A 27,635-nucleotide genomic window follows, 5' to 3' on the forward strand; every position below is an offset into this window, starting at 1 on the left:
CAGCGACGTTACGCTGACGACAAAGACACTCAACTACCCAAGACGCTCGATTGGTAGTAATGCTTCGTGAGGTGTGTTGGGTTTTTAACACTTTGTTTTCGCTTTTAAGCGCAACATTTGTTTCCGTGGAACTTGGTAGATTTAAGGCGGTTTTCAGTAATAATTAATACGACTGATCAATTGTGGACTACCGATTAGCTTTATAATCATTTCGATTAAATGCAGGCGTGTCACTCAGCAGGGTCTTCTAAACAGTACAGTGTCTGTTGAGGTTTTGTTTGTTTGTTTGTTTGTTTAATAAAACAACCGTTATTATTATTTTCCATTTTAGTGATCAGTTTTTGTTTAGTGAATGTAAGGGCGACCAACTCCCGTCAGTGTTCAACGTCAACAGATGATTAGAACTAAATCCATGGTCACATTCTTGCAGAGCTTATAAAGATGTTCAACATATAGCTTGTAAAATGTTTCCTCTCATTTCGTTCTGCATTAAATTTAAAACAAGCGGAACATTTATACATAACAGACTTCAGGCAATGTCATTTTCCTTACACTGAGAGACTTCTTCAAATGATTATTATTGCATAGAAAGCGCAATACTGTCTTACATGTTTACGGGTCCCAGGTGCTGTTTTTTTTTCCTTGGGAAGAAAAACTATATTTCCCAATATTCCTTTTGCAGAGGTATAGCGACCAATCGGGGGAACGTTATTTTGGCGCTGAGTGGGGAGACAGGCCCTGAAAGCAGGGGGCTTTTGTTACAGCTACAGGGAGGGAGGGAGACAGTTATATAGAAATACATAGGAACCCGATTTATTCGAAACCCGTTCCAACATCCCGCAAAATACGAGGCCCTCTCTCAGATCAACCATGGGAACTGAGACTTAACTATTGCCCCCGCTTTTTTATTATTATAATTTTTTTAATCAGTACATTGAATTAATAGGCGAGGATACCTTTACTTTATAACTTCAAGCTTTTGTTGTATCTGATTTTTTTGCAAAATATATTGCAGCAGGAAGCTGAATATTGGGTGTATTTGTTTATAATGGAACACATTGAAGGTACTGGCCGTTTTTATTCGCCTTCGCGCATCTCTTGTGTAACAGGCTGAATGGCATCGCCGACATGTCGCACCGCTGTTTGCGAGGACGCTCGTTTTAAGTGATGGGTTCATTTTCCCCCGTTTCTTCGGCATAGTGGGAGAGTGATGAAGGTATAATCTAGCCAGTTTGATTTAAAGGGCCAGTGGCAGCCATGTTGGTCTCTTGTCGCTTTTGCGGTGTAGCGTGAAATGCGTGTTTTTTTGCATTTCTTTTGTGCAGTTAATTGGACGATGTAACACTAATTAGATGGTGCGGCTCGGATCCCTGCGCCTGATAGTGTAGTGGACCCGCGGTACGTCACCTCGGTGCAAATACTTTGTCCAACCAGATTAATTTGCAATCCATCGATGGCTATCTAGTTAAGTATCAGTTTTTAATAAGCGATTCAAAAAATGTGCACCAAGCTTCACTTTGCCGTTTGCGTCCTTTGCAGTGGTAAAGGTTTATATCGTTATTCGCATGTACATTTACAAACATCGTGCCCCATGGTATAGGCTGCTATAGTCAACGGAATTTTTAAATTCATGCTGTCCCCAAAGTCGCGATTTATTGTTAAAGGTGAATATTGCCAGCATTAGCGGTGTATTAGTAAATTGCGAGCGTATTTGGTTGTGTTGGTGTTAATATGTACTGCACGTTGCAGTTTAATCACCCGAGCTGTGTTTACCTGTTTTTACTACGACTTGGCTGCTGTTTTGTTCTTGGATGTAGTAAAACGTTCTAACCTGGCCGTGCATTTCAGTTCACGGTCGATCATCTTTCTAGTTTGTGTCTCTTTTGCAATAAGTTTGACACGTTTCATTTGCTTAGTGCAACACGGGCAAACATTCCAATTGCACAGGACGCTGAGCTTTTGTATCGTGTAAGATTGACAGTAACTGTACAACTAACAATGGACACCCCCCCCCCCCCGTTGTCATCGTTGACGATACCTGCTCCTTGTTCTATAGTCCAGAAAATTAAACATTTATAGCTCTATAGTAGGCCTAAGTATTACGATTGCCTATTGATCCAAGGACGATCGCTTCTAACTTGGACTGTCGGTGCGGATTTTCATTCAAAAACATTTGATCGGCCAATAGAGTTAATAGCAGCTGGAGTAAATCTGTTATTAGTAGACTAAGTGTGAACATTGAGGTTCCTCTCCGTCCCTCTGCTTCCATGTTACATGTTGTGCATAAAAACAAAATATTGCTGCAAACGATATAACGAGAATTATAAAGTTGCCACACTTACTTTGGAGAGGAGCATCTACAAGTTGTGGATGGAGATGTGACAGTAATTGGTCAAGAAGATGAATGTTTAAGTGTTAATTAAAAATTATAAGTGTTATTTTATTTTAGAACTGACATTTTGTATTACAGTGAAAGTGTTCTGAAATTGAGGTGATCTCTGCCAGAGATCTCGTGTGGAAATGTTACCCCCCCCCAATTTTTCTGTTAGGGTTTTATTATTTTTTTAAAATCTCTGTCTTGTACAACATACATATTATTATTGACTGTCTATAGGGTATGCTGGGGTAGTTCAGATTTATTAGTTATTAGTAATGCAAAAGAAAATTTGCAAATAATTTGTGCGGTTCCATATGTGTAGTTGATATTATCAGTATGTGTCAGTAATTGTGCTTAATGTCTATGAGTGTGACTTGGTCACGTTTCAGAATTGAGATTAGTAGATTATATTCCATGAAAACATCTTTTTTTTTTTTTGAAAGTGTAATGTGTGATACCTCAATAAAATATTTTTCAAATCATTTATTTTGAGAACACCAGCTTTTTAAAAAAAGTTATCCTGAATGATTTTAATAATTTTCATGTAAGACAAATGGAATCGTGCATCATGTTATCGTTGAGTTGTAGAAATTAACCAAGTCATCTTAACCAATTGTCACTGAAGGATTAACCCTCAATGGCAAATAGATTCCTTATTTTTTTGTTTGAAATTAGCAAGTATTTGTTTTCAAGGTGCATGTTAATCTTAGGCTCTTCAGATCAATACTAAATTCTTGGCTAACCTTTCACTGTTTTATTTAAACATTTTGGTAATGGGTAAATACAAAACATTGGAAGGAATCCAAATTTCAGCATTTCTTGTCAATTACTTCCTTTACAGTAGGTGGTTTAAAAAATACATTAACTGGCCAGGCAGTTTCATACCTTTCTCTTAAAAATCTACTCTTTAAAAAACGAGGTTGGTCCTGTATTTTGTTATGCCTCTGCTGAGACTTATGGAGGCGATTTCTCATGTATCCTGCTTCATGTCACTTCTCTTTATAAACCTGTGACGAATGAGATTTCCTTCTAATGGTGCTAGTCTTGAAGTCTCTTGTCGCTTATCGGCAATTAACTGCTCGTTTTTCATGTTGGCAACATTCCTTTGCAGGGATCCCAACACGTGAAAAACATGTGCTCACGTTTGGGATGCACACAGCTTGCAGCAGGATGAAAGCGCTAAAAGATGTCGGTATCTTTTGTAAATGAAAAGGCTTGAAGACACTCTATTTTTTCCCAAAAGAGAATCTCGATATTTTCCTGGATTTGAAATAGCAGTTTGGGCACTGGATTAAGGATCGCAGTTTGGGCACTGGATTAAGGATCGCAGTTTGGGCTGTCGTGGTGTTTGGTAATGAACGAAAAACGGAAAAAACCAACTAGGAAGCGCATATAACCATGACCTAAAAAACAATATGTATATATCCCAGAAAAATGGCCACTAATGTTGTAAGTTATTTGTCGACACCGAAGCCGTTTCTCCACATAATAACTAGGGTTATTTTTCCATCCTTTTTCTTCTTACAGGCCCTGTAAGAGAAAGGGAAAGTTAAGGATGCTGGAGCAGAACAATGGATTTCTCCTTCTCTTTCATGCAAGGGATCATGGGAAACACAATCCAGCAGCCACCCCAGCTCATTGACTCGGCCAACATCCGGCAGGAGGAGGTTTATCACAGCAGCGGCGATGCAGGAGGCGATGAGGGCCCCTCCACCTACGATTCAGCCCTGGAGTCAGGCTTTTGCTACCCTGCAGATGACTTGCCGGTGATGGCCAATGGCTATCCAGCGGGCTTCTATGAGCCCCAGGCCAAGTACTCCATGTATGCACCGTTCCCCAACGGCTCTGCCAACGGATATGGTGCCGTACGTGGTTATGGGGACCACTGCCCTCTGCCAGGGGGAGAGGGGACAGTGATGAGGCCACCTGTCATGCAGGAGAAGCCCCTGGCACCTACCTCACTGCCCCCTCACCATCACCACTTCCTTCCCCACCATCAAGCCCATCCTCAGACCCCGCCTCCTCTGCCCCCCCACCATCATCACCCTCTGGCCCCGCCCCACCTCGCCCCTCCTATTCTGCCCCCTCCCCCACCTCTACTCCTCCCCACCTCCCCACCGGTGCAGCCGCTGCTCCCTTCATCAGGGGTGGTGGACGGAGCACTGCCTCCACGCCCCCCGGCCCCTCCTTCTCAACCCGTCCCGAAAAAGACAGGCTCCCCTGAGATTAAGCTGAGAATCACCAAGACTTACCAGAACGGGCGGGAGCTGTTTGAGTCCTCGCTCTGTGGTGACCTGCTGCATGAGCTCCAAGCCGGGGAGGCGTCCCACCCCCGGCACGAGCGAAAAAAGGAGCGGAGGAAAAGGAGCAGCCAGGATGCCCAGCAGGAGCCCAGGCCGGAGGTGCTGGTGGAAACAGGCCCTGAACCGGGTCCACTGTGCCAACTGCCCGAACCTGCACCAGAGATGCTATCTGGGGGTCTCAAGACCCCCAAGGAGGAGCCCAAGGAGCAGAGCGTGAGTGCAGTGAGTGCAGTGCCCCCTGTTGCTTGGCTGCTGTATAGCGCCTGCTGCAAGATTCAGTATGATTAAGTTGTTAAGTCCTTAGCTACAGTGTTTTTTCATTTAATTCTGTATTGTTTCCTCTGATCTATGATTTGTCTTTGATGGCTTGGTGTTGTGGTCCAAGACATTGTACCTCAGAATGAAAAGAAGCAAATGAATGTTACAAATTGATGCATTTGTGTTTACCTGTTGTGGTACTTTCATTTTAGTTGAAAGCTTAGGCTGCTATGATTGATTTAACCTTTTCTAGTGTTGCTAGGGGTTGCATTAAGCCTTGTGTGGCTACCATGTTACCAAGGGTGCTGTGTAAAAGCATGAGATATGAATACAGTTTTTTCTTGTTGCCAGATTCAAAAGCACCCCTCCCCTGCCACCTCAGCCCCTGACTCTTGTACAGACCATGACGTGGGTGACTTGGTGTGGGCCAAGGTGGGGACATACCCCTGGTGGCCCTGCATGGTGTCGCGTGACCCCCAGCTGAACGTCCGTACCCGGATGAACACCAGAGGTGACCTGCCACTGCCAGCCAGTGCCGCTTACACTGTCAAGCTCTTTATAGATTTCTGTGTGGGTTTTGTTAAGCACACTTTACAGAATATAAATATATTCCTGACTCCCTTGGACACAGTCTGCAGACCTCGCCTATTGATTAAACTGCTTGCTAAGCCAATTAGACATTTGAGAAAATGACCCACTTGTGAAAAGCAGAGAATCACAGTCTTAAGTTCAACAGCCAGACTAAAATACACATATTCAGTGGGTCAGGGGAATGTGACTGCAAAACAGTGGTACCAGTGGTGAATAATGTAATTATATGCATTTTAAATAAGAAATAAGAATAATTCATTAATAAATAATATCATTTAAAAAAATCCTATGAATTGTATGAGAATTGCCTGGTAACTTAAACCGAACTGAACTCGTTAACTTGTGGAGAGTCGGGGAGCCGTCATGCTACTGGGCGCGAACTCTGCACAAACACAGTGGATTACGGCAAGCGGGGGGGCACCGAAGGTCACGTGACTGCAGACAGTCAACGAAAAGGAAACTATGAAAGGTCGCTTGGTTTTTATATGATGATCTGCCAAATATTTTTGGGTGTTTAATGCATGGATATACAAACAGTTTGATTATTTTAAATTTGAAAGCCAGTTCAGCTGATTTACTGCCAACTGAAAACTTTACTGAACTATTTATTCACAAATGGGACTTGGATGGATGGTGAGTAGCGTATCTCCCTAAACCCTCCCTGTGTTGTAGTTTTAATAGTGCTTTTCTCTCTGACTGAAACACAAATGCAATCCCGCGTTGTACTGGACTTGGCTGCTAAGGTATCCATCGCGGTGTATTATATGTTATAGCAGGACTGACCGTACGTGGATTCAACATGTGATCTTCATATACACACGACTCACAGCTTTGAGCGCCAGTATGAAGCGAGTTACCCAAGATTATTGTCTAGTGCTTCCAAGGGTTTATGTCTTTGAAATCACCATCTCAAGCTAAGCAAAAGATTTTTAATGCAGAAACAGACCACAGAATCATTTTGGGCAAAAACTTTACAGTTTAAGTACTTTTTTTATCTGTATAAGTAACACGTTTAGAAATCGTTTGTGTCTTGCTACCGTTTTGTGACTGTCAGGATGCATATAAAAATATGAAATGTACATAACATGGATGACGACACTGATGAGGAGTAAATGGGTGGTTTTATATTTTGTGTTCACCCAATATAGCTTGTTTTTTGAATAAAGGAATATGACAGATATCGATCATACGACCCTCACCCACCTCAGCGTGCCTGTGTGATGGTGGGTGCGTTATTAGTCATGTAAACAAACTAAAAGTGCACATTTGGACCGACGTCCACGTTCAAATATTCTAAATGTATTTTTTTTATGATTGTAAAAAGACTTAAGAATGATGTAATCTCTTTAGAACTTTTAAAAATAATTTCCAAATAAAGTTTTATGAGTTTTTTTTTTTACGTTTTATGACCAGCTTCCAGGATGGCCGGCAGTCCCTGAGGTTATGCGGAGGCCGAATCTCAGCGTCACACCATGCATGCAGTTGGCGGAAAAAATTACACTTTACACATTTTCATTATGAATGTATTTAACATTCAGTACATACACACTGAAGTGTAAAACCAAGACGCGCCCAGCGCCACACAACACAAACCAAAGAATGTGCTTGGTGGTTACTGGCCATCCCCACGTGGTTGACTTGTCAATATCGCGGTTTTGCAGTATTGCGGTATTGCAGCTCTACCTGTCTCCCCTTCCTCACCCCCCCAAGGTCATCGAGAGTATCACGTGCAGTTCTTTGGAAGTGTCCCGGAGAGGGCTTGGATCCACGAGAAGAGGGTGGTGCCGTACCTGAGTCAACATCAGTTTGAAGACCTACAGGCAGAGACTCTGCGCAAGACATCCAACCCTGCTGAAAGACACAAGGTACGTGGGTCTTTCCTCTCTTTTCCTCCTTTTGCACGCTGCACTCTTATTCCCTGGGTGGGAATTCCTGCTGGAATCACGTAACCTAGGTTTGCATTGGGAATTCCCCATGAAGACTGTGTTCACCTTTATTGAATTAGCAATGGCCTACAAAACCAAGACTTAACTTGACGTGGAGATCCAGTGTATAATGTTGTTCAGCAGGGTGATGTTAGTGAGTGTGTAATGTCTCCGGTAGCTTCTGAAGCCCCAGTCTCAGCGCGAGCGCTCCCAGTGGGAGGTGGGCGTCAGCCACGCGGAGGACGCCCTGCCAATGAGCCGGGAGGAACGCATAGAAACCTACACCTTCATTTATGTGGACGAGGAGCCAGCCAGGCCCAAGGTGGCCGGCAGGCCCAAGGTGGCCGCCAGGCCGGTACTGAGGGCCCAGCGCTCTAGGAGCAGCACGTCCGGGGGCAGGGATGATAAAGCGGAGGCAGCCGAGCCTGCGCCGGAGCGTCCCCCCCCGCGCCGGCAGCAGCCTCCGAGGCGGTGCAGCTCAGCTAGGGAGGATCCACAGGACGTGCAGGGGGAGCAGAGCCTCCTCGGGAGCCCAGAGAGGAGCCCAGAGGGACCCACGGAGCCTGAGGAGCCTGCGCCCCCAGTGAAGACAGCCTGGCGGACAGCCGCTGCACGCAAGCTGCTTCCACTCTCCATCACCATGAAGAAGCTTAACGTGGAGATCACCAAGTGTGACTGGCCCCTTCCCCACAGAAAGAGCCCATCACCTAAGGAGACGGAGAGTAAAGAGCAGCAGGACAGCCAGGCACTTGGCTCCCCCAGGGTAAGATCTATGTTTTGTGTTCCTGTGTTCCACTGGTGTGACTGTTCTGCTATACCTGTGTTCCATTAGTGTGACTGTTCCACTATAACTGTGTTCCACTGGCGTGACTGTCCCGCTATACCTGTGTTCCATTAGTGTGACTGTTCCACTATAACTGTGTTCCACTGGTGTGACTGTTCCACTATACCTGTGTTCCACTGGCGTGACTGTTCCACTATACCTGTGTTCCACTGGCGTGACTGTTCCGCTATACCTGTGTTCCATTAGTGTGACTGTTCCACTATAACTGTGTTCCACTGGCGTGACTGTTCCACTATACCTGTGTTCCACTGGCGTGACTGTTCCGCTATACCTGTGTTCCATTAGTGTGAATGTTCCACTATAACTGTGTTTCACTGGCGTAACTGTTGCGCTATACCTGTGTTCCATTAGTGTGACTGTTCCACTATAACTGTGTTTCACTGGCGTGACTGTTCCACTATACCTGTGTTCCATTAGTGTGACTGTTCCACTATAACTGTGTTCCATTAGTGTGACTGTTCCACTATAACTGTGTTTCACTGGCGTGACTGTTCCACTATAACTGTGTTCCATTAGTGTGACTGTTCCACTATAACTGTGTTCCATTAGTGTGACTGTTCCACTATAACTGTGTTCCATTAGTGTGACTGTTCCACTATACCTGTGTTCCATTAGTGTGACTGTTCCACTATACCTGTGTTCCATTAGTGTGACTGTTCCACTATAACTGTGTTTCACTGGCGTAACTGTTCCGCTATACCTGTGTTCCACTGTGTGACTGTTCCACTGTACCTGTGTTCCTATGATTATATGACTGTTCCTGTGTTCCATTGGTGTATGCGTTCCACAGTTCCTACCTTCCAATGGAATGACTGTTTCACCACTTGATTTAATTGGGCTCTTAATGGGGTCTCCAGGGTTCAGGTGGAAAAGCCGAAGTGAGCTGTAGGGTGCAGGAGAAGCTGGTGTCCTCTGTGGGGCGGAGAAGTGAGCAGGGTGCCCCCCAGCACTCCACCTCCACGGACGTCTTGCCTGGAACCCAGGCAGCACAGACAGGTAGCAGCCGTCTCTAGGCGGTTCAATGTACACGGTTCACTGGCTGGTGATGCTTGTCAGAGGTGTGGCAGGTGCTTGAAAAAGTTAACGAATTGACACTCAGATGGACCTTAAAGTAAAGGGGGCTCCTTTGTTAATGATCCTGACCTTAGTCAGTCTAGCAATCAGCCAGAAACCAGTCTTAGTCTCGTGGAAGATGAACAGGAGTCCATGTGGTGATCTCCATGCCCTCTCCCCCCGCACCCCCAACAGGACCTCCGGAACGCAAGCAACAGCGACGGTACTCCAGGAGCCGCTCCGAGTCGGAGAAGGGCTCCGAGCCCGTACCAAAGAAGAAGGTGAAAAAGGAGCAGGTGAGTTTTTCAATCTGTTTGCTGCCTGATTTTACCGTAAATGTTGCATCATGATTCAAAATTGGTTAAATGAAAAGTGGGCAAATTGTACCTCCCACTGACGAGTCTCTCGTGAGTCCGAGGCTTTTACTTATGACTCATAACTGATGTTTGAGCAACGATTTAAGATTTAAATCCTTGACGCCAAACTCTTGCTTGGTTTCTTGCCAATTAAAGACGAGTGGAATGGAAAACAGTCTGAGTGGATGTTTCATTTCACTTTTTTTTTAAGTTTCCAGTGGGATGTCGGATGGACACAGAGGAGGCATTTGAAGCTGTGCTTTTCACAAAAACATTTTCTGTGTCACGTTCCTCCACAGGCTGACTCCATTCCCCAGACGGCTCTGAAGACTGCATTGCAAAAAGGTTGTTGTAATGTGTAAATAGATGTTCATATGTAGGTATTTAAAAATACAGTTTTACCGATTCCTGAGCAAGCCCCCTCTACCTGCAGTGATGTGGGAGGGAATCAGCGAATGGGGCTGTTTGAGTGCAGTTTGCGGGTCTCCTTTGGGTCTGTGAATTGGCGTTTCTAAATTACCGACAGCATGTTACTGTCCGTGTGATAGATTGATGTCCTGGCCAACGTGTCCCCTGTGTTTTTTCATTAACTAATCAGCACTTCTCTGGTAGGGTGGATAGCCGCTGCACTCTTTGTTCAGTGTTTTCCATTGAATGGTTGCCATGGTAACGGTAACATTCCAGATGCTTATTTTATACATTTCATTGATGCGTAGGTAAATTACTTAATTTTCACTGAACTATGTTGAAGCAATGTTTGGTTAATATTTTAAATAGTGCCCTTCGATGCACTGCAATGTAGGTGTTAAGTGTGAGTGTGATGGGTGCATAGAATGGTATCTGTCGTGTGGGGGTGGGTATTTCTACAGCCGGGGGGGGGGGGGGGCATAATCGCTCACAGCAGCTTTTGAGCCTCCCGTAAGCATCCGAGCAAGATGCATCGTGGGAAAAACGGTGTGCTAATCACGTTTGGCTCCCCCCGCATTGCACTCCTAGGTCAAGTGGCAGCTAGACTGGAATTAAATGCTGAATTTAATTGGGGAGGGTGGGGTTGTGGCAGCACGCCAGTCATCTGCCAAAATCCTGTGACACTGAAATTGCTGTCCCCCCCCCCCGCCCCCACTTCCTGCACTCCCACAGGAGCCAGCGAGATCTCCGACTCCTGCAAGCCGCTGAAGAAGCGCAGTCGGGCCTCAACGGACGTAGCGATGAGCAGCTGCCGGTACCGCGACACCTCCGACTCGGATTCCAGGGGTCACAATGACCTACAGGTGGGCGGCCAGATCTGCCGCCGCCCCCCGCCGGATATGACATGGTCACCGAACGTGAACCGAGTGGGCAGGTCATAGATGAACCTCTTAATGAACATCAGCCGTTAGGATCTCGCCTTTCACCCCCAACGTGTGTGTTTACTGTAATTAGTCCAATTAGGAATTAACCATAGACATTTATCTGAGAATTAATCCACACAGTATCTGATGATGAACATATAATTTCTAAATGAATAACATGCCACTGACTGCACTGGCCGTTAAGAAAAGCAGTTTATTTCAAAGGATCAGGATACTGTGTAAGTTACCCGTTGGGATCTGAGGTTTCTTCATATATATCAGCGGCTTCAGAGGCATATTTCATTTGCGTCCCCCCCCCCCCCCATTCGCCTGGAGATCAGCCCGCTCTGTATGCTCACACTCTTCCCCCAGTGTCAGTCCACTGTATGCTGCCCCCTGCAGGTGGGGTTCGGCAAGCGCTCCGACAGCCCTGCGGTCACAGATGCCGATGGCTCAGACGCTCAGTCGGTGGACTCCAGCGCGTCCGTGATGGGTGGAGGCACGTCTCGGAAGGACACCGTCTGCCAGGTGGGGCCCCCCCCTCCTCTGCTCATGGTCAACATGGGTCACGTCGTCATTTTCCAAGAAGTACGATAAGAATGTAATAGAAAAATAGAGTAGAAGATTACATCACACTTATTTATCATTTATTATCAGATCTAAAGTAACAGACAGAACTGAGCTCACTTAAATACTTAAGTAAAGACATCATAAAATTGTGGAAATATACAGCATATATATATATATATATACAGTGATTCCCCGCCTATCGCGGAAGATGCCTTCCAGACCCATGAGCAATAGGTGAAAATCCCCGATATAGAAACACCATATAAATTAACATTTCTTTGTAGTTTAAGCCTTAAAATACACCCCCCACACACACACGCGCGCTTTAAACACATGTAAACTTACTAATACACATTTTGTAAACACATATAATATGTGGATGTCGGGCTAAGAATATGAGTAACATAATAACAATAATAATGATAATATGTAATGTATACGTGTGTGATATGGCTTTATCTGGTTGCCACCCTCTTTCCGTTGTGAAGGACAGCTGGGTCTTGTGTGTGGGGCAGGGATAGCAGGGCAGTGGGGCCCGAGAACCGACTTTGAGAACCACTGGACTAAAGGAAAGTGATGCAGTAGCTCTTATATTCTTTTCATCCTTCTTGATGTATCGAACCGTCGATTCATTCAAGCCATAATGGCGAGCGACGTCCGCGTGACGCTTCCCTTCCCGAAGCACATCCAGGAGTTTTACCTTCTCCTGAATGGTCAAGGTCTTCCTCTGGCGCTTAGGCTCACTACTACCAGAAGGCTTAGAAGATGCGGGACGCTTGGGAGCCATCGTAGGGCTTAGAACAAAAGGAAAACAATCGGACCACAAGCAAGGTACGCGATACGCAGAGAACTGTGACGCGTCGTGGGAAAATCCGCGATACAGCGGGGACGCGATAGCTGAACCGCGATATGGCGGGGGATCACTGTATGTGTGTATATATATATACAGAGAGAGAGAGAGCAAGTAAATTATGGTGATTCATGTCTGGTTTTATAGAGTTAATTGTTATACCACATGTTCAAGTGGCAGACCTGAATTGTGATGAATTTCTGGACCTGCCATGGCATGCTGAATGGAGAGATGTGATTGGTTAAATGGCACTGCTCCGTCTGAATGGTCCCCTGGCATGACGTCATAGCCTGCCCCCTGGGGGGGTCTTTGCAGATCTGCGAATCCTTCGGGGACGCCCTCTTGAGCTGTGTTGGGGACTGCAGCCAGTTCTTCCATGCGGAGTGCGTGGGGCTGGCGAGTGCCCACAAGGGGAAATTCACATGTGCAGAGTGTAAGACGGGTAGGTCTCGCTGGCGCCGCGTTTGACACAGTCCTACACATGGTGGCCAGTGCTTTGTACTGACGTGATAGTCGGTCATTTTTATAGACACATGCTTGTATAAACATGGCCAGAATTCCTCCCACAGTCCAATAACATACAGCTTGGTGAATTTTTGCCAAATTAGTGTCTCTGATAGTGTGTGTGTGTGTGTGTGTGTGTGTGTGTGTGTGTGTGTGTGTGTGTGTGTGTGTGTGTGTGTGTGTGTGAGTGGGTGTGAGTGTGAGAGAGAGTGGGTGTGAGTGTGAGAGAGAGTGGGTGTGAGTGTGAGAGAGAGTGGGTGTGAGTGTGAGAGAGAGTGGGTGTGTGTGTGAGAGAGAGAGAGAGTGGATGTGTGCGTGTGTGAGAGAGAGAGTGGATGTGTGCGTGTGTGAGAGAGAGAGTGGATGTGTGTGTGTGAGAGAGAGAGAGTGGGTGTGTGCATGTATATAATTTCATGTGTCATGTATGTATTACATAGCGGGGACCAAATGTCTGATGTTGTTCTTTTGATCATTTTTTTTATTTAAAAAAAACTGTTATTTGATGTTGTGGGAACCATTTGTTTTTGTCCCCATAAGGGGAAACTTGATTTGATAAAAATCCGTGACTGCAGACAACTGAAAATGCCAAAAGGAATTTGTTTAGTTACTTGTGGTTAAGGTCAGGGTTGGGATTAGGGTTTTGAGCAAAGAAGTGATTTGGAGAGTCCCCACAAAGAAAGGAATCCAAATGTGTGTGTGTGTGTGTGAGAGAGAGAGAGAGAGAGAGAGGTGCATGCGTGCCCAACAGTGGACTAGTGTCCTATTTTGGATGCCCTGTGTATTCTGATTCTAGTGGGATGGACGTGGGTTTACCATGATGGATGGATGGAAACCTCACAACATTGGCATGTAAAAAATACAATTATCCAGTAGGTCATCTGTAATCAAGGCAATTGCTGAACTGTTCTGAGCTACACCAGGAATGGTACATCCGGTATACAAGGTGTGCCTGGCGCAGGGTCACAGACAGTGAACCAGTGACGAGTCTCACCCTGTCCTCTGCCTCTTCCCTAGGCACTCACCCCTGTTTCTCCTGCAAGGTGTCGGACGGAGACACAGTCCGCTGCTCAGCTAGTGGCTGCGGCCGCTTCTACCATGAGGCGTGCGCCCGCAAGTACCCGGGCACCGTGGCCGATCCCAAGGGCCTGCGCTGTCCCCAGCACACTTGTGCCACCTGCTGTCTGGAAAGAGACTTGCACAAGGCAACCAAAGGTAAGACAGTGTCCCTTCGCTTGCAGTGCCAGTGCGGCCTTTCACACCTCAACTGGAAAAATACTTTTCTGTGATATATATATATATTTGAAATGATTTCAATGTAAACATGTTTAAAGACTTTTCTCTAATATTAACACAACAGCGACTCTTTTCGTCTCTCTTTCGTTTATGTGTTTGTTTGTGTCTGTCTGTCTGTTTGTGACTCTCCTCCTGCGCACTGCAGGCCGGATGCTGCGCTGCATTCGCTGTCCCACTGCGTATCACACTTCGGACGGCTGCATCGCCGCCGGCAGCTCCGTCGTCACGCCACACGTCATCATCTGCAGTGAGCACTCCAGTGCGCGCAGGAATGGCCATGCCGTGTCTCCAGTGAACGTAGGCTGGTGTTTCGTCTGTGCCCGAGGTGAGTCCCCGCCACGTAGGTGGGACCTCCGTCTCACACTCTCGGGGTGGACAAATCATGGGGAAGGGGTTTAAAGATGCCATATCTTATTTATTTATCAGATTGACTCCGCAGAGAAAACCTCATGATGTTGAGACCTTTATTGCAGACTCGGTAATCTCTTTTGTCCAGAGCAGCTTCACCTAGACTCTAGATTCTAGACAGAACATAGAGTATTAATTATGGTTATTATTTAAAATTTACCTTCCACTTCACCTGAATCAGCGGTTTTTGCGGGAACAATATTACAAAAAAAACTATTTATCATTACAGTTTTATTAGCATTCATTTTAAGACTAGGATTTGCTTTTCAGTCCTGTAACAAGATATCTTAAAGTTTTGTGTTGAATATTTGTTTGTATATAGGAGCATTTTACTTTTAGATAGAATACTGTAATGTAAAATTGTACATTAAAATCACACATTGAGATGACAGGCTGCTGCTTTGTGTGAAAGAGACGTTTTGAATTTTAGCAGAGCTGTTCAGTCCAGTGAAGGAAGGTGCTAATGTGCCCTTTGTTCGTCCTAAAGATTAAATAGATTTTAAAGAAATTACTCATCTAACTGCATTAAAATCTATTTAATCTGAAGGACGAACAAAAGTCGAAATGGCACCTTCCTTTACTGGCATGAGCAAGTCTGCTAAGCTTCATAATTAGATCAACATCAATCTGATTTGATTATGTTTTGGTTGTATTAGTGTTTGGTCGCGTTTGTTGTGTTTTCCTTGGTTGGTAGCATAAGCAGTGACTGATGTTGATATTCAGACTGGAAACTTCATTATTCTTTGTCTGTTTTCCTGTCAATGTCATTCTTCCCTCTTTCTCTTTTTCAGTTTATCTTCCTCTGGCTCACCCTCCCCCCCTCCTCTCTTCCTCCTTTTCACCATCCCCTGTTCCCAATCGTTCTCTCCTTGTCTTTCTCTCTTCCTTCTCGCTCCCATTTTTTTCCCATTCTCCTCCTTTTCGTCCCTCACTCCCGATCTCTTCCTTCTTCTGTCTCTCCTTCCAGCTTCAGAGCCTTTCAGTACGGTACCAGTTGTCATACCCAAACTCTTGCGGTTTTTGGATGACAAACATGTTTCAAATCACAGGGCCCACTTTTCCCTGCAATAAGCCACCGGCTTGGTTATTATTCTGTGGTCGGACTGGAACTGTAATTATTTTTGAAATGTTCTACAGAATGACCCATTTTTTCGCTGAGGAGAAAACAAACTCTTCAAAAGTTGTTTGAAATTGACAAGTCACGGATGCAGCGCTAAATATTTGATTTGAATTTTTCAAATTCTTTTTGTTCTTATTTTGAAAACGTGAGAGGATAATGAAATGGAGCTTATGTTGTAGAGTTTCCTGCAGGAGAATATCTTTGTATTGGAGTCACTCTGCATTTGTACCAGTTTTAATAGTGTTTTCTTCTTGATGTTCTTTCTGGAATCATGGGGAGCTTCTCTGTGGATCATTAACTCTCCTGTCTGTTTCACGTGTAGGAATGTTAGTGCAGGACCATACAGACAACATGTTAAGTTCCTATGCCTATAAGTCACACTACCTTCTGACTGAAACAAATCGTGCTGACTTGATGAAATTACCCATGATTCCTTCTTCTTCGTCAGCTACCAAAAAGAATGTGGAGAAAGGTAAAGGTGCTGATTTTGTCTCTGTACGGCGTGCTGTGTGTGTGTGGCTGTGTCAGACTCCTCATTCCGCTTCCCGTTTTTGCCACTTTCCCATCTCCTGCTTTGCAACCAGCCGCTGTTTCCGCTGCCGCTGAGTTGATGCAAAAAAAAATAACCCTTGAAACAGCGTTTCGTTGTCTCGCACCTCGAGGGATGGGACTGGCCGCCTCGTCACCAGATTTCATGGAGATGAAAAACACCCGCCATGCGCATTTTTCTCTCCACGTCCGTAACTCGTTGACCCACAGTGACCTGGAGTTTCCTTTTCATAAATCATGAAACCAGTCTTTCATGGTTACATGGAGAGACAGGCGATGTATGCAGCGGTGTGTTTTTGTTGAATCTGTAGCCTTATTTTGAGCTGGGGTGGTGCTGTAATCCGTCGTGTTCTCTCCTGCCTCCCCGTCTCTCTCTCCTGCCTCCCCGTCTCTCTCTCCTGCCTCCCCGTCTCTCTCTCCTGCCTCCCCATCTCTTTCTCCCACTCCCTTCCTGTCTCTCTCTCTCCTGCCTCCCCATCTCTTTCTCCCACTCCCTTCCTGTCTCTCTCTCCTGCCTCCCCATCTCTTTCTCCCACTCCCTTCCTGTCTCTCTCTCCTTCCTCCCCATGTCTTTCTCCCGTTCCCTTCCTGTTTCTCTCTCCTGCCTCCCCATCTCTTTCTCCCGTTCCCTTCCTGTCTCTCTCTCCTGCCTCCCCATCTCTTTCTCCCGTTCCCTTCCTGTCTCTCTCTCCTGCCTCCCCATCTCTTTCTCCCACTCCCTTCCTGTCTCTCTCTCCTGCCTCCCCATCTCTTTCTCCCACTCCCTTCCTGTCTCTCTCTCCTGCCTCCCCATCTCTTTCTCCCATTCCCTTCCTGTCTCTCTCTCTCCTGCCTCCCCATCTTTCCCCCACTCCCTTCCTGTCTCTCTCTCCCTGCCTCTCCTTGATTCTCTCTTCTGCCTTGCTTAGGGTTTTGTACTCTGCAGAAGCTTGGAGTCCATGACAGAATCGATTCGCCGTTGCCGCCCTGCAGTTTATCACGCGCTTTGTGCTTTTCATCTCTGCCGCATTTAAAGTGTTTTCGCTTGTAGAATCCTGTTCAAGATGCCAATAATCACGACAGTATCTTTCCATGAAAGCCATGCAGCAGATTTTCTACTCATGTTAGACAAATGTTTGTCCACATTTGCCAAAATATGTTACCATTGCCATGGAGATGACTCAAAGGGCATCGGTAAACGGTATGAGGTGAAATTTCGAGAAGCCACAAAATCATTAAGGACACACGGCGATGTGTCAAAGGTACCGAGGTTTTGTTCACTGCTCCCTTTTCTGAGTGTTACGACTTGACGACATGAAATCCCCCGAATGTGCCATTTGCAATGACAATGGCTTGCTGGCTGCTCTCTGCCACCTTCTTCCTGAAGCATGCCAGTGTATTGATGTGAGGGGGTGTCTGGTTTGGGTAACCGGTTACCTGCACACTTCTCAGAAGAGCTCGCAGAAAATGTCCAAACGGAGCCTGGCAGAACAGGACCTATTGGACTCCTCCAGTAAGGTTTTCCTGATGGCTGATGCCATCAAAGTTTGCAGCCCTTGAATCTGAAGGTATTTCTGGTCTTCAAGAATAGAAAATGAGAAATTAAATAAATTGGGTGGGTCATTTACCCAGATCCAGCCCCCCTCTGTCCCGACACCAGTGGAACGTGGCATGCTTTGAGGCTTGGAGAATGCTGATCCCACCCCTTCCCCTGTGTCCCTGTGATCCCATTGGTGCAGTGTGAGCAGTGACACGCCCTCCCTCTCTGTGTACGGCCAGGGGGGAGGCTGCTGTGCTGCGAGGCTTGCCCCGCCTCCTTCCACCCCGAGTGCCTGAGCATGGAGATGCCTGAGGGGGCATGGCTCTGTCCAGACTGCAGATCTGGGAAGAAGCCTCACTACAAGCAGATCGTTTGGGTCAAGCTAGGAAGCTACAGGTAACACGTTGCAATTCTGTGTTTCTTTGTTGTTTTCATTGCAAATAGTTTTAAGCAGAAGGTTGGGCAGGACCAACTTGTGTCATGGCGGTTTGAAGTCTAGAAATAGGATTCCTACTGTTGTACCATAATGCAAGTCCCAAAGCTGGACTAAGGTGTATTAAGGGAGGATTTTTTTCCAGTTGAGAGCAGAACTAAGTTAGACACAACCAAAAAGCACCATGAATTTTATGAATAAATGCAAAGTCATAATCATGTTGCTGACACTTTTGTCCCAAGACATTTGTTTATATGGTAGAATTTTGGGTTAATTAATGTTGTAGCTGTACAACAGCAGTTGCTCTATTGGGATTTTTAGGAATTGTTTTCTCGTGGTTGGCCCTGCTGTTGGCCCAGCATGCACCCGGTGTGTCGTTTGCGCTTTGGGGTGAAAAGGACCCCCAGCCCGATAGTCAAACGGCCTCTGTCTCCTCCTCAGGTGGTGGCCAGCGGAAATCTGCAACCCCCGCCAGGTCCCCTGTAACATCCAGAGCCTGAAGCATGACATCGGAGACTTCCCCGTCTTCTTCTTTGGGTCCCATGACTACTACTGGATCAACCAAGGCCGGGTCTTCCCCTATGTGGAGGGGGACAAGCAGTTTGCGGAAGGCCAGATCAGCCTCAACAAGACCTTCAAGAAAGGTGCGGCTGAGCCAGCCTTTGCATTCCGATTCCGGGCGTCCATCTCGTCTCTAACTGCTCATGCTATGTAGTAAGACCTTGTGATAGCTCTTTATTTAAGGCCATGATTTTAGTCATTTATAAACACATTCATAATGCATTATAATGCATTCATAAAGAATTATAAACATGGCTATGAACATTTTTAAAAGGCATGACACAGTATAGCCATAGATATTATGTATTATGATTATCTTATGAAGCTCTCATCTATAATCCACTATAGACACCTTTATAATGCTGTATGACAGCATCCTTAATGTTTATAGGGATCATTATAATGCATCGTAAAGGTATCTATAGTGCATCATAGATGAGAGCTTCATAAAGCATTCATAATACATAATACACTTGGCTATAATGCGTTATACCTTTTGATAAATGTTTATTACCATGTTTATAATGCTTTATGAATGCATTATTATTTGTTATGAATGTGTTTCTGACCCTCCACTGATATATCATAGCTGTCATAACAGGGGTTCAGGTTAGTTACAGTCACACATCCCCCATGAGTAGAAAGTAAGCCACACCTTTGGGTTCCCAGCACTTGAGGAGGCTGCCAGGAGGTTCCAGGAGCTCAAGGCACAGAGGGAGAATAGGGAGGCGCTAGAGCAAGAGCGGAACTCCCGGAAGCCGCCACCCTACAAGTTCATCAAGGTGAGTGGCCGTCGTGGCTGCCTGAACACTGCCACCGTCGCAGCAGATGCGGATGTCGACAGTAGTCAAGCTCCTTTGGCGTGTCAGAGGAGTTCAGCTTGCCTTCTAAACCAGTGTCCTCCTGGCCTCTGTTCTTGCCAGGCCAGTAAGCCAGTGGGGCAGGTGCAGGCACAGGGGACGGACCCGTCGGAGATCCCACACTGCAACTGCAGACCGACGGACGAGAGCCCCTGCGGCCGGGACTCGCAGTGCCTCAACCGCATGCTGCAGTGCGAGTGCCACCCGCAGGTGTGCCCCGCTGGCGACCGCTGCCACAACCAGCGCTTTTCTCGCCGCCTCTACCCCGAGATGGAGGTCGTCAAGACCGAGGGCCAGGACTGGGGGCTGAAGACCAAGCAAGACCTGAAGAAGGTGAGGCCCCTGTGTGGTGTGATCACCAGCCCTCTGGATCCACCTGTGACAGTTCTGGTTAGGGTCAGGCTAAGCCATGAAGGACAGACAGACAGACAGACACTCAATCAGTCGATCAGTCCCAGGGGGGACATTAAGGATGATGGCGTCACCACAGAGTTTGGGATTGCAGTCAACCCCCCAACGCCGGAGGTTTGAGGCAACAGTGCTAGTCACTGAACCGTCATGGCACCCGGTTAAGCTAACATTGAAGGTGCTTTGTTGACTGGCTTTTAAGTACTTAAATAAAAATTGCTTGAGTCTTTATTGCATATTTGTCATTGTCAAAGGGGGATTTCGTGACTGAGTATGTCGGAGAGGTGATTGACTCGGAGGAATGCGGGCAGCGAATAAGAAACACTCACGACAACCATGAGACCGACTTCCACATGCTTACACTCACTAAGGTATGTGTGGGGGGAGACGTGCCAGCTGGCCTGAGATCAGTTCTCTGAGAGGAGAGGGGGGACACATGATGGCTGGGGCGTGATGACCGCGCACGTGGGGTCATCATTTCATTTCCTTGAATGCGTCTTCATCCACAGGACCGCAAGGTCGATGCTGGACCCAAGGGAAACCTCTCCGCTTTTATGAACCACAGCTGCCAACCCAACTGCGAGATGCAGAAGTGGATGGTGAATGGGGACATGCGGGTCGGCTTCTTTGCCATGCGCGACATCGAGGCAGGTGAGGGCACCGTGTTCACTGACCTTTCACTCTGCCATTGGTGTTTTGTCATTTTGCAGGCTGAGTAAAATAACACAAACTGCATATATATATTTTATCAAAGTTGAGTTATGACCAAAATTTTATCTCTAAAGCTCTGTTTTGTCTGATGACCAGAATATCTTAGCTCAGCCAAGTTCGGTTTTAAATGACTGCGGTATCACTTACCTACCTAGACAAGGTCAGAAAAGCCTCAAGTCCTTTTTCAGTTTCACTGTCTGTAATCACTGTGTTTTGCCTTTGTAGGCCAGAATAGATCCACTTTTATTTTCAGAAATTTAATCTTGGATGCTTTAAATCAGAAAAGGATTCACCTTTGAATGCGCCACTCCAGAAATAAGCTCAATATAGGAATGTGTTGCTGTGTGATATTCTGACCAACAGCAAGAAAAGCCTCGAACAAAATAATGAACTAAGGGAAAGGAAAGTGATTAGTTGTCATTATTGACACACCACAGCACGCAGTGCACAACAACGAAATGTGTTCTCTGCATTTAACCCATATGTGACATAGCAGGGGGCAGCTAATTCAGCTCCCATTAACTATGCAAAACAAACAAAGGACTCGCTACTGTAATTGGGTGGACACTAATACTAATAATGAATTTCTGAACTAATAATGAGCGTTTATTATAGCGTAAAAGACAGGTAACTAAGGCAGAAGACATTTTTGAGAATCTCCTGTCGACCTGCAGCCGTCTTCCCAGATGCCTGTTTGTCAGTGACTGACGCTTGCAGCTGTGCTGTTTACCGCAGGCACTGAGTTGACCTTTAACTACAACCTGGAGTGCCTGGGCGACGGGAGAATATCCTGCCACTGTGGTGCCGAGAGCTGCAGTGGCTTTCTAGGGATGCAGCCGAAGGTGAGGAGCGTTTTGTCCTCCCCAAAGCACGCCTTCGAGAGGCTGGAAAGGCTGGAGGAAACCTGGAAGTTCCCAGTGGTGGCTGCGTGCAGTAGGGGTATAACCATACACAAAAATCAGGGTTCGCTACGTACCTCGGCTTTGAAGTTCGGTACGTTTCCGGTACAGCGGGGGGTAAAAGAAACAGCATAAATTGCTTCTTTTTTACTTTATTAAACAGTGGTTTACTGAACAAAATATGCCTGCCTTTCTAATTAAGAAGTCTCTGTCAATACTGCTGCAACCAGCTAATAAAAAACTAAAATTTACTTAAATATTCGCTCAATAAAAATAAAATAAATATCGACTGAGGTGCACATTTTCGAAAGTTAACTGTACCTGGCTGTACTTTATATTCACATTCGCAGCTTTCAGCTTCATATTTGAACTGTGCAACACAAATGTCTCAAAAAATACAAAGCATGACAGAATAAACATCTATTATAGTGCAGCATTTAAAAAATATCTGTACTGTACTTGTATTGACATTGACGGCTTCCAGCTTCACGTCAGGACGAACGCGCACATGCAGATGAGAGCAGCTTCATCTGCCCCTTTCCAAATGTCACTCGTGGCAAACACAGAAACACACAAAGGTTCTGCGTTTTCTGCATTCGTTCAGTTCATATACATACGGAACCGAAAGACCTGCACCGAAATTTTTTGGGACAAATACGTTTACCGTTACACTACTAGCATGTAGCTATAATTCTGAACTAATCATTTACCGGCAACTATTATAAATCACATAGCTTTTATACAGTTGTTAAGTGGAAAGTTTGACAAATAATTTGTTAAATAGTCTGTCGAAATCCTCAAGGGGAAATAGGAGCTCCTCTGGACATCTTAAAGGGGAACATCCCTGCTACCTTCAGCATAAACGTGTAATACTCGCTCCCTGGCCGTAGGTGGTGCTGATGTGTGTTCTTCTTGCTTATACTCTCTCCAGAGTGCAGTAGTGGCCGAGAAGGAAGAAAAGGCCCGCAGCTCGAAGGCCAAGCCCAAGAAGCGTAAGGTGAAGCCTTGTGAGGGGAAGCTGGCCCACGAGCACGTCTGCTTCCTCTGTGGCGAAGCCGGGGAGCTTGTCACATGTGACAGAAAGGATTGCCCAAAAGCATACCACCTCCGGTGTCTCAGCCTAACCAAGCCGCCGCATGGTATGGTCCAGCCTGTTGGTGAAGTGTGTGTGTGTGTCTGTGTGTTGCCCTGCCTCATGCCGTATGCCATCTACAATAGGCTGCAAGCTCGTTTGCTTTGCATAAGTTAAACTGATGGATCATGCCGCTTGTACGTCGAAGTATCGTCAAATTTTGTGGTGCTTTTAGCATTTTAACCCACCTACACTGCAGTTAACCCCGCCTGCCTGTGCACTTCTCTCACTGGTGGCACTGCAGGACGCTGGGAGTGCCCATGGCACCGGTGCAGTGTGTGCCAGAGCCCAGCCACGTCGTCCTGCCACTACTGCCCCAATTCCTTCTGCCAGGAACATGAGAGGGGTGCTCTTGTGCCCTCCGTGCCTGACAGCAGGCCCTGCTGCTCAAGACACAACCCAGAGATGCCCCCCGCACATGTGTCCCACCTCGACGAGATCAAGGTCAAAGAGGAGCCCCTAGAGCCCGGTGAAGGCGCCCCCTACTGATGTCCTGGAGTAAGAACAAGAGAGGGATAATCGGAGACCTAGTAGATAAGGAGTGGGCCTAAACAGACATCTCTGGTTAAACGGAAATCAGGAGATCCAGCACAAGTCTTTCATTTCCCCAGCCTGCCACATTTATGAATCAGTCAGCCATGCGGTCCTCACTCAGCATAATAAAAGCTGAACCTTCTAGAACCACAATATTTAACCCACTTATTGATCTTTATTTTTCTATTATTCAATAGTGTGTACTCTATATCAGTGGTAATTTCAAATTGAATTTATTCAGTTTCATGTGAAAAGTGCTTTTTCTGTGACATTGTTACTAGGCTGCTGTTATATGACCTATCGACTAACGCCCCTATCTCCTCTTCTTCCCTTCCTTGTTCCCATAAAGGTTCATTAATCTCTCCAAAAATACTGGATTATGTACCTCATATATAAATATATAAAATATTTGTGCAATTTTACCTGGACTGCATCACATTTCAGAGCATTATACCAAGAGCCCATTGAAATCCTCATCGTAGGAATCTTCAGAGTTGCTTAACAGATGAGAATTAAGCAGATGAAACCCATCTTTATTTTGGGTCAGATTTTTTAACATATATTTATTAAATATATTTATCTGTGTATGTTTACAGCAACACTCTGTGATTTAAAAAAAAAAAATCCCATTGAGGTGTGTGTGTGTGTGTGTGTGTTTGTGTGTGTGTGTGTGTGTGTGTGTGTGCGCTCACACGTGCGTCTTGTTTAAAATTATCTGTTGGTATTCAGATCCTGTATTCTGATGTTCAGTTTATTGACATCTTGATATGGTCCGGTAGCCTTGCCAATTCTGAATACTTCCTCCTGTTTGTGGAGTGTATTAATGTGTAGTAATCGATCAGTGAATGTGATCTCGGAATGTCAGAAAAGTTTTTTTTTTTTTATTATTATTATTATTTTTAGGAAACTTCAAGAGAATATCTTGGTAAAAATGCATTTGGCTCCCTGTTTTGGACAAATTGTTTGTTTATACTCCAAACTCTAGTTAATGGCAAATCTTGCGCAGAATGGTGCAGAATAAAGATCATTTGTATTCTTCTATATTATGAATTTTAACGTCACATTTTTAAGTCTATACCAGGACGTCTATACCAGGACGTCTATACCAGGACGTCTATACCAGGAAGTATCCTTATGATATATTTGGTGCCATTTTACAATAAGACTACCCTTATAAAGGGTTTATGATTGGTTTGTAATCAGGTTATTAATTAGGTTGTAACACTTTGTAAATCATTCATAGACAATTAGAAGCAGTTATAACGGTTTTCTGCTTATTTCTTCAATTATACATGCCAAAAGGGAGCCTTATTGTAATGTGGTACCATAAATTTTAATAATTAAAACATATTTCTCTGTATCTGTTATGAAACAGATCTCATCTTCACACTTCAGTATATTTGTTTGTTTTAAAAAAAAGTGCTTTGAATGTCTGCTCTGTCCACCATCTTAATCCAGATGAATAAATCTTAATACTGCGCTTGTCAATGACTGGTACAGTTCACACCAAATACTGCTGAAACGTTCTGGACTGTTTTCGCTGAAATGTTTCTATTTCCAAATTGTTTTAATAGAGGCGGATTTTAGAGCTTTTCCATTTGTATTTGTTGGGTTTTTTGTGACTTTTCTACTTTGCCTTTAAGCATTTTTATCAATCTTGTGTTACATGCAGCAATAATATAACATATTATACCATTTCATTATTATGGATATTTTAAAACATTGTAATTGTTCGATCAGTGGAATATATATCATGTAAAAAAATGTCGCTCAGTGATGTGATCATTTGCATCCTTTCATAGGTCTATGTGACATTTATTGTGATGAACATTAGTAAGGACTTTTATTTCATAAAATATAGTGAATCTGACCTAGAATATGAGTCTTGATCACATTGGGCTTTTAAATGACATCAGATCCTTTTCCAACTATGTAACCTGTCATAGTAGCCAAAATTACTTCACCTGTGTCGTGAAAATACCGTAATGAACTTTAAATGGCAAGTCGCTGTTGTGGTGTGAAGTACTTTTTGAAGATTTATACTCATGTAGTTACGCTGTACTTGCCAAAAATCACATTACATGTTTATACCTCAGTCTGTTTATTTTCACCACCTCTTGTCTGACTTTGTCATCAGGTACTGGTGACTGCAGTTAATGTGTGACATCATACTCTTGTGTGTGAAAAGGGAGGTTGTCCACAAAAGCCGGTGCTTAGAGAAGTACACAAGGGAACTGAATTGGTCAAAGCTGATTTAATTACATTTTTATCCCAATACTTCCAGTTAGTATCGGTTACTGTCCCGTTCTGCACGTCAAGTCACTTTAGTCACTGGAAGAATCAGAAGCCTCTTCAGAAATTCCTTGAAGTTTACTTGAAATTTTTATGCCCATTGTCTATAAGTGTTGTTTTTATTTTTGAGTAAGAGCATTGGAGTATTGCAGTATTGGAGTATTGCAGTATTGGTACTGGATACTGTTGTTATGGTTTTACATTAAGAGCTGGAAGAGCTTTTCCAGATCTCCAGCAGTGCAAACCCTAGCTTCTGCCCTGTCTGCTGAAATCATCTCCTTCCTCTTGGCTTCCTCAGCCTTCGTTCCCTCGCTTCCGTTCCATTTACCTCGGTTTTCCATCAAGCTTCTGCACTTCACTTGTATGCTAGGGCTTTGTGTTCTGGACTTTTTCTCCTTTGCGTTGCTCATTCCCAAGTGGCTCCAAATACAGCTGAACATGTTTCAGTGCATCATTGTCTCTAAATTGCCCTGCGCCGCCCCGGCAGTGTTTGCGTGGAGATCCCCAGTATGGGCTCCAGGCTCACAGCAACCCTGTAATAGTTATATGGTTATGGCTGGATGGATGGAGGCGGGGATGGTTTACACATACCTCAGGATTAACCCTTTCAGTTCCTTACAAGCATTTTCCACCATATTAATCCTGAACGATTAACTCATACTGTAGAAGAACATCGTTTTCACATGTGTCTTGACATGTCTTAATGATGACAGGACAGTTATCCTCAAACCACAAAATATATTTTCCTTGAATATTTATGTATTATGATTATATACAGTACGTATCGACCTCACCTCTGCTTTAAAAGGGAATTATATCCTGGATCATTATGAGCATGTCAGTTTCATTCATTGTTGTATAAATTTCCATGATTGTTGACTCTTATCACCAAACTATACACTCAGATGTAATAAAACAATCCAAAATTATATTGTCTTAGACGGAATAAATATCACCTTCAAGACACATTGTAGTGTGGACCTTCCCTGGGCTGTATGCTGGGGTTATATGTGTATTGATGTTGAAACTAAAAAAAAATGAAACAAAGTTGTCTACAATTATTTGTTTTCCTGTTCAGCTTATGTTACTGCTGATGTAAAAGAGTTATGCTTGTAGACTTGTACATAAGAAATAGAAGATAAATCAGTCATTTTGATGTAGTGTCTTTAGAATGCCTGTAATATTTAGCTTATTAACGTGTTTAGGGACGTATATTTTTTGTACGTATATTAACTGTCTTTTTTAATTTCAGATTATGACCTCAAAACATTTTCCTCTGTCAGAGTATATTCTGAAGGGTTTTTACGTGACATTCCACAGATCTGATCATTTTCAGAATTTGCTTGAGGTTTGACTTCAATAAAACAATGCATTATGTTTAAAAAAAACAGAGCTGGATATTTTTATTGACTAATATCATATACTGCAAGGTGCCCATGTAACCCATGCAAAATGATAGATTTTAATGCCAAAACATCTCTCCATAATACATATATTAAGTACAAGCTAGCAAAGATAGTTTCGCCATCCTACTGCCTTTTTCATTAATACATTAGTGGACGTTGTAGCTTTAATATCGTTCATGAAACGTTAGTTTTCTATCATTAAAAACATTAACTATTGTGTGTGTGTGTGTGGGGGGGGGGGGGGGGGGCGGCTACGGCATTGGTACTCACTGTTGGTTAAGGATACAGACCATTGTAACAATTGTCTGGCTTTGGGAAACGAACTTCATTCTCATTTCATTTAGGGTCATGACCACCAGGGGGCACATTATCACTGATAATGATGCGTGTCAAAACTAAAACGGGCCTCTTTTTGCTCAGATACGAGGCACGCAGATGTAATTAGGTACACGGGTGATATTACCTATTTCGATGGAATTTACAGCTTGCCAAAGACTCAGGATTATAATGAGAGTTTGTAGGCTAATTAGGTCAGATAGCAATTTGAT

At 44.6% G+C, this 27,635-nt stretch overlaps 1 protein-coding gene across 4 annotated transcripts; it reads left to right on the forward strand.

Moving 5' to 3' along the window:
• The first annotated feature begins 22 nt into the window (after window positions 1-22).
• Window positions 23-27,069, forward strand: LOC125746493 (histone-lysine N-methyltransferase NSD3-like). 4 transcript variants are annotated; one of them, XM_049020520.1, is made up of 23 exons: window positions 23-71; window positions 3,905-4,893; window positions 5,290-5,449; window positions 7,240-7,394; window positions 7,633-8,217; window positions 9,156-9,294; window positions 9,547-9,647; window positions 10,007-10,052; window positions 10,848-10,978; window positions 11,441-11,566; window positions 12,774-12,900; window positions 13,977-14,174; window positions 14,401-14,580; window positions 16,106-16,255; window positions 18,091-18,247; window positions 18,726-18,928; window positions 19,515-19,627; window positions 19,769-20,038; window positions 20,368-20,484; window positions 20,623-20,764; window positions 21,560-21,666; window positions 22,655-22,862; window positions 23,100-27,069. In XM_049020520.1, exons 2-23 carry the CDS (start codon window positions 3,949-3,951, stop codon window positions 23,342-23,344), a joined length of 4,605 nt encoding a protein of 1,534 aa, XP_048876477.1. In that variant the 5' UTR covers window positions 23-71; window positions 3,905-3,948; the 3' UTR covers window positions 23,345-27,069. The 4 variants fall into 4 exon arrangements, with proteins under 4 accessions (XP_048876477.1, XP_048876476.1, XP_048876479.1 ...); XM_049020519.1 differs by lacking the exon at window positions 23-71 and adding an exon at window positions 635-1,064; XM_049020522.1 differs by lacking the exon at window positions 23-71 and adding an exon at window positions 636-1,064 and having other exon boundaries at window positions 16,232-16,255.
• The last annotated feature ends 566 nt before the right edge of the window (window positions 27,070-27,635 follow it).

Source organism: Brienomyrus brachyistius, chromosome 7 (assembly GCF_023856365.1).
Source record: "Brienomyrus brachyistius isolate T26 chromosome 7, BBRACH_0.4, whole genome shotgun sequence".
NCBI classification, from domain to species: domain Eukaryota; kingdom Metazoa; phylum Chordata; class Actinopteri; order Osteoglossiformes; family Mormyridae; genus Brienomyrus; species Brienomyrus brachyistius.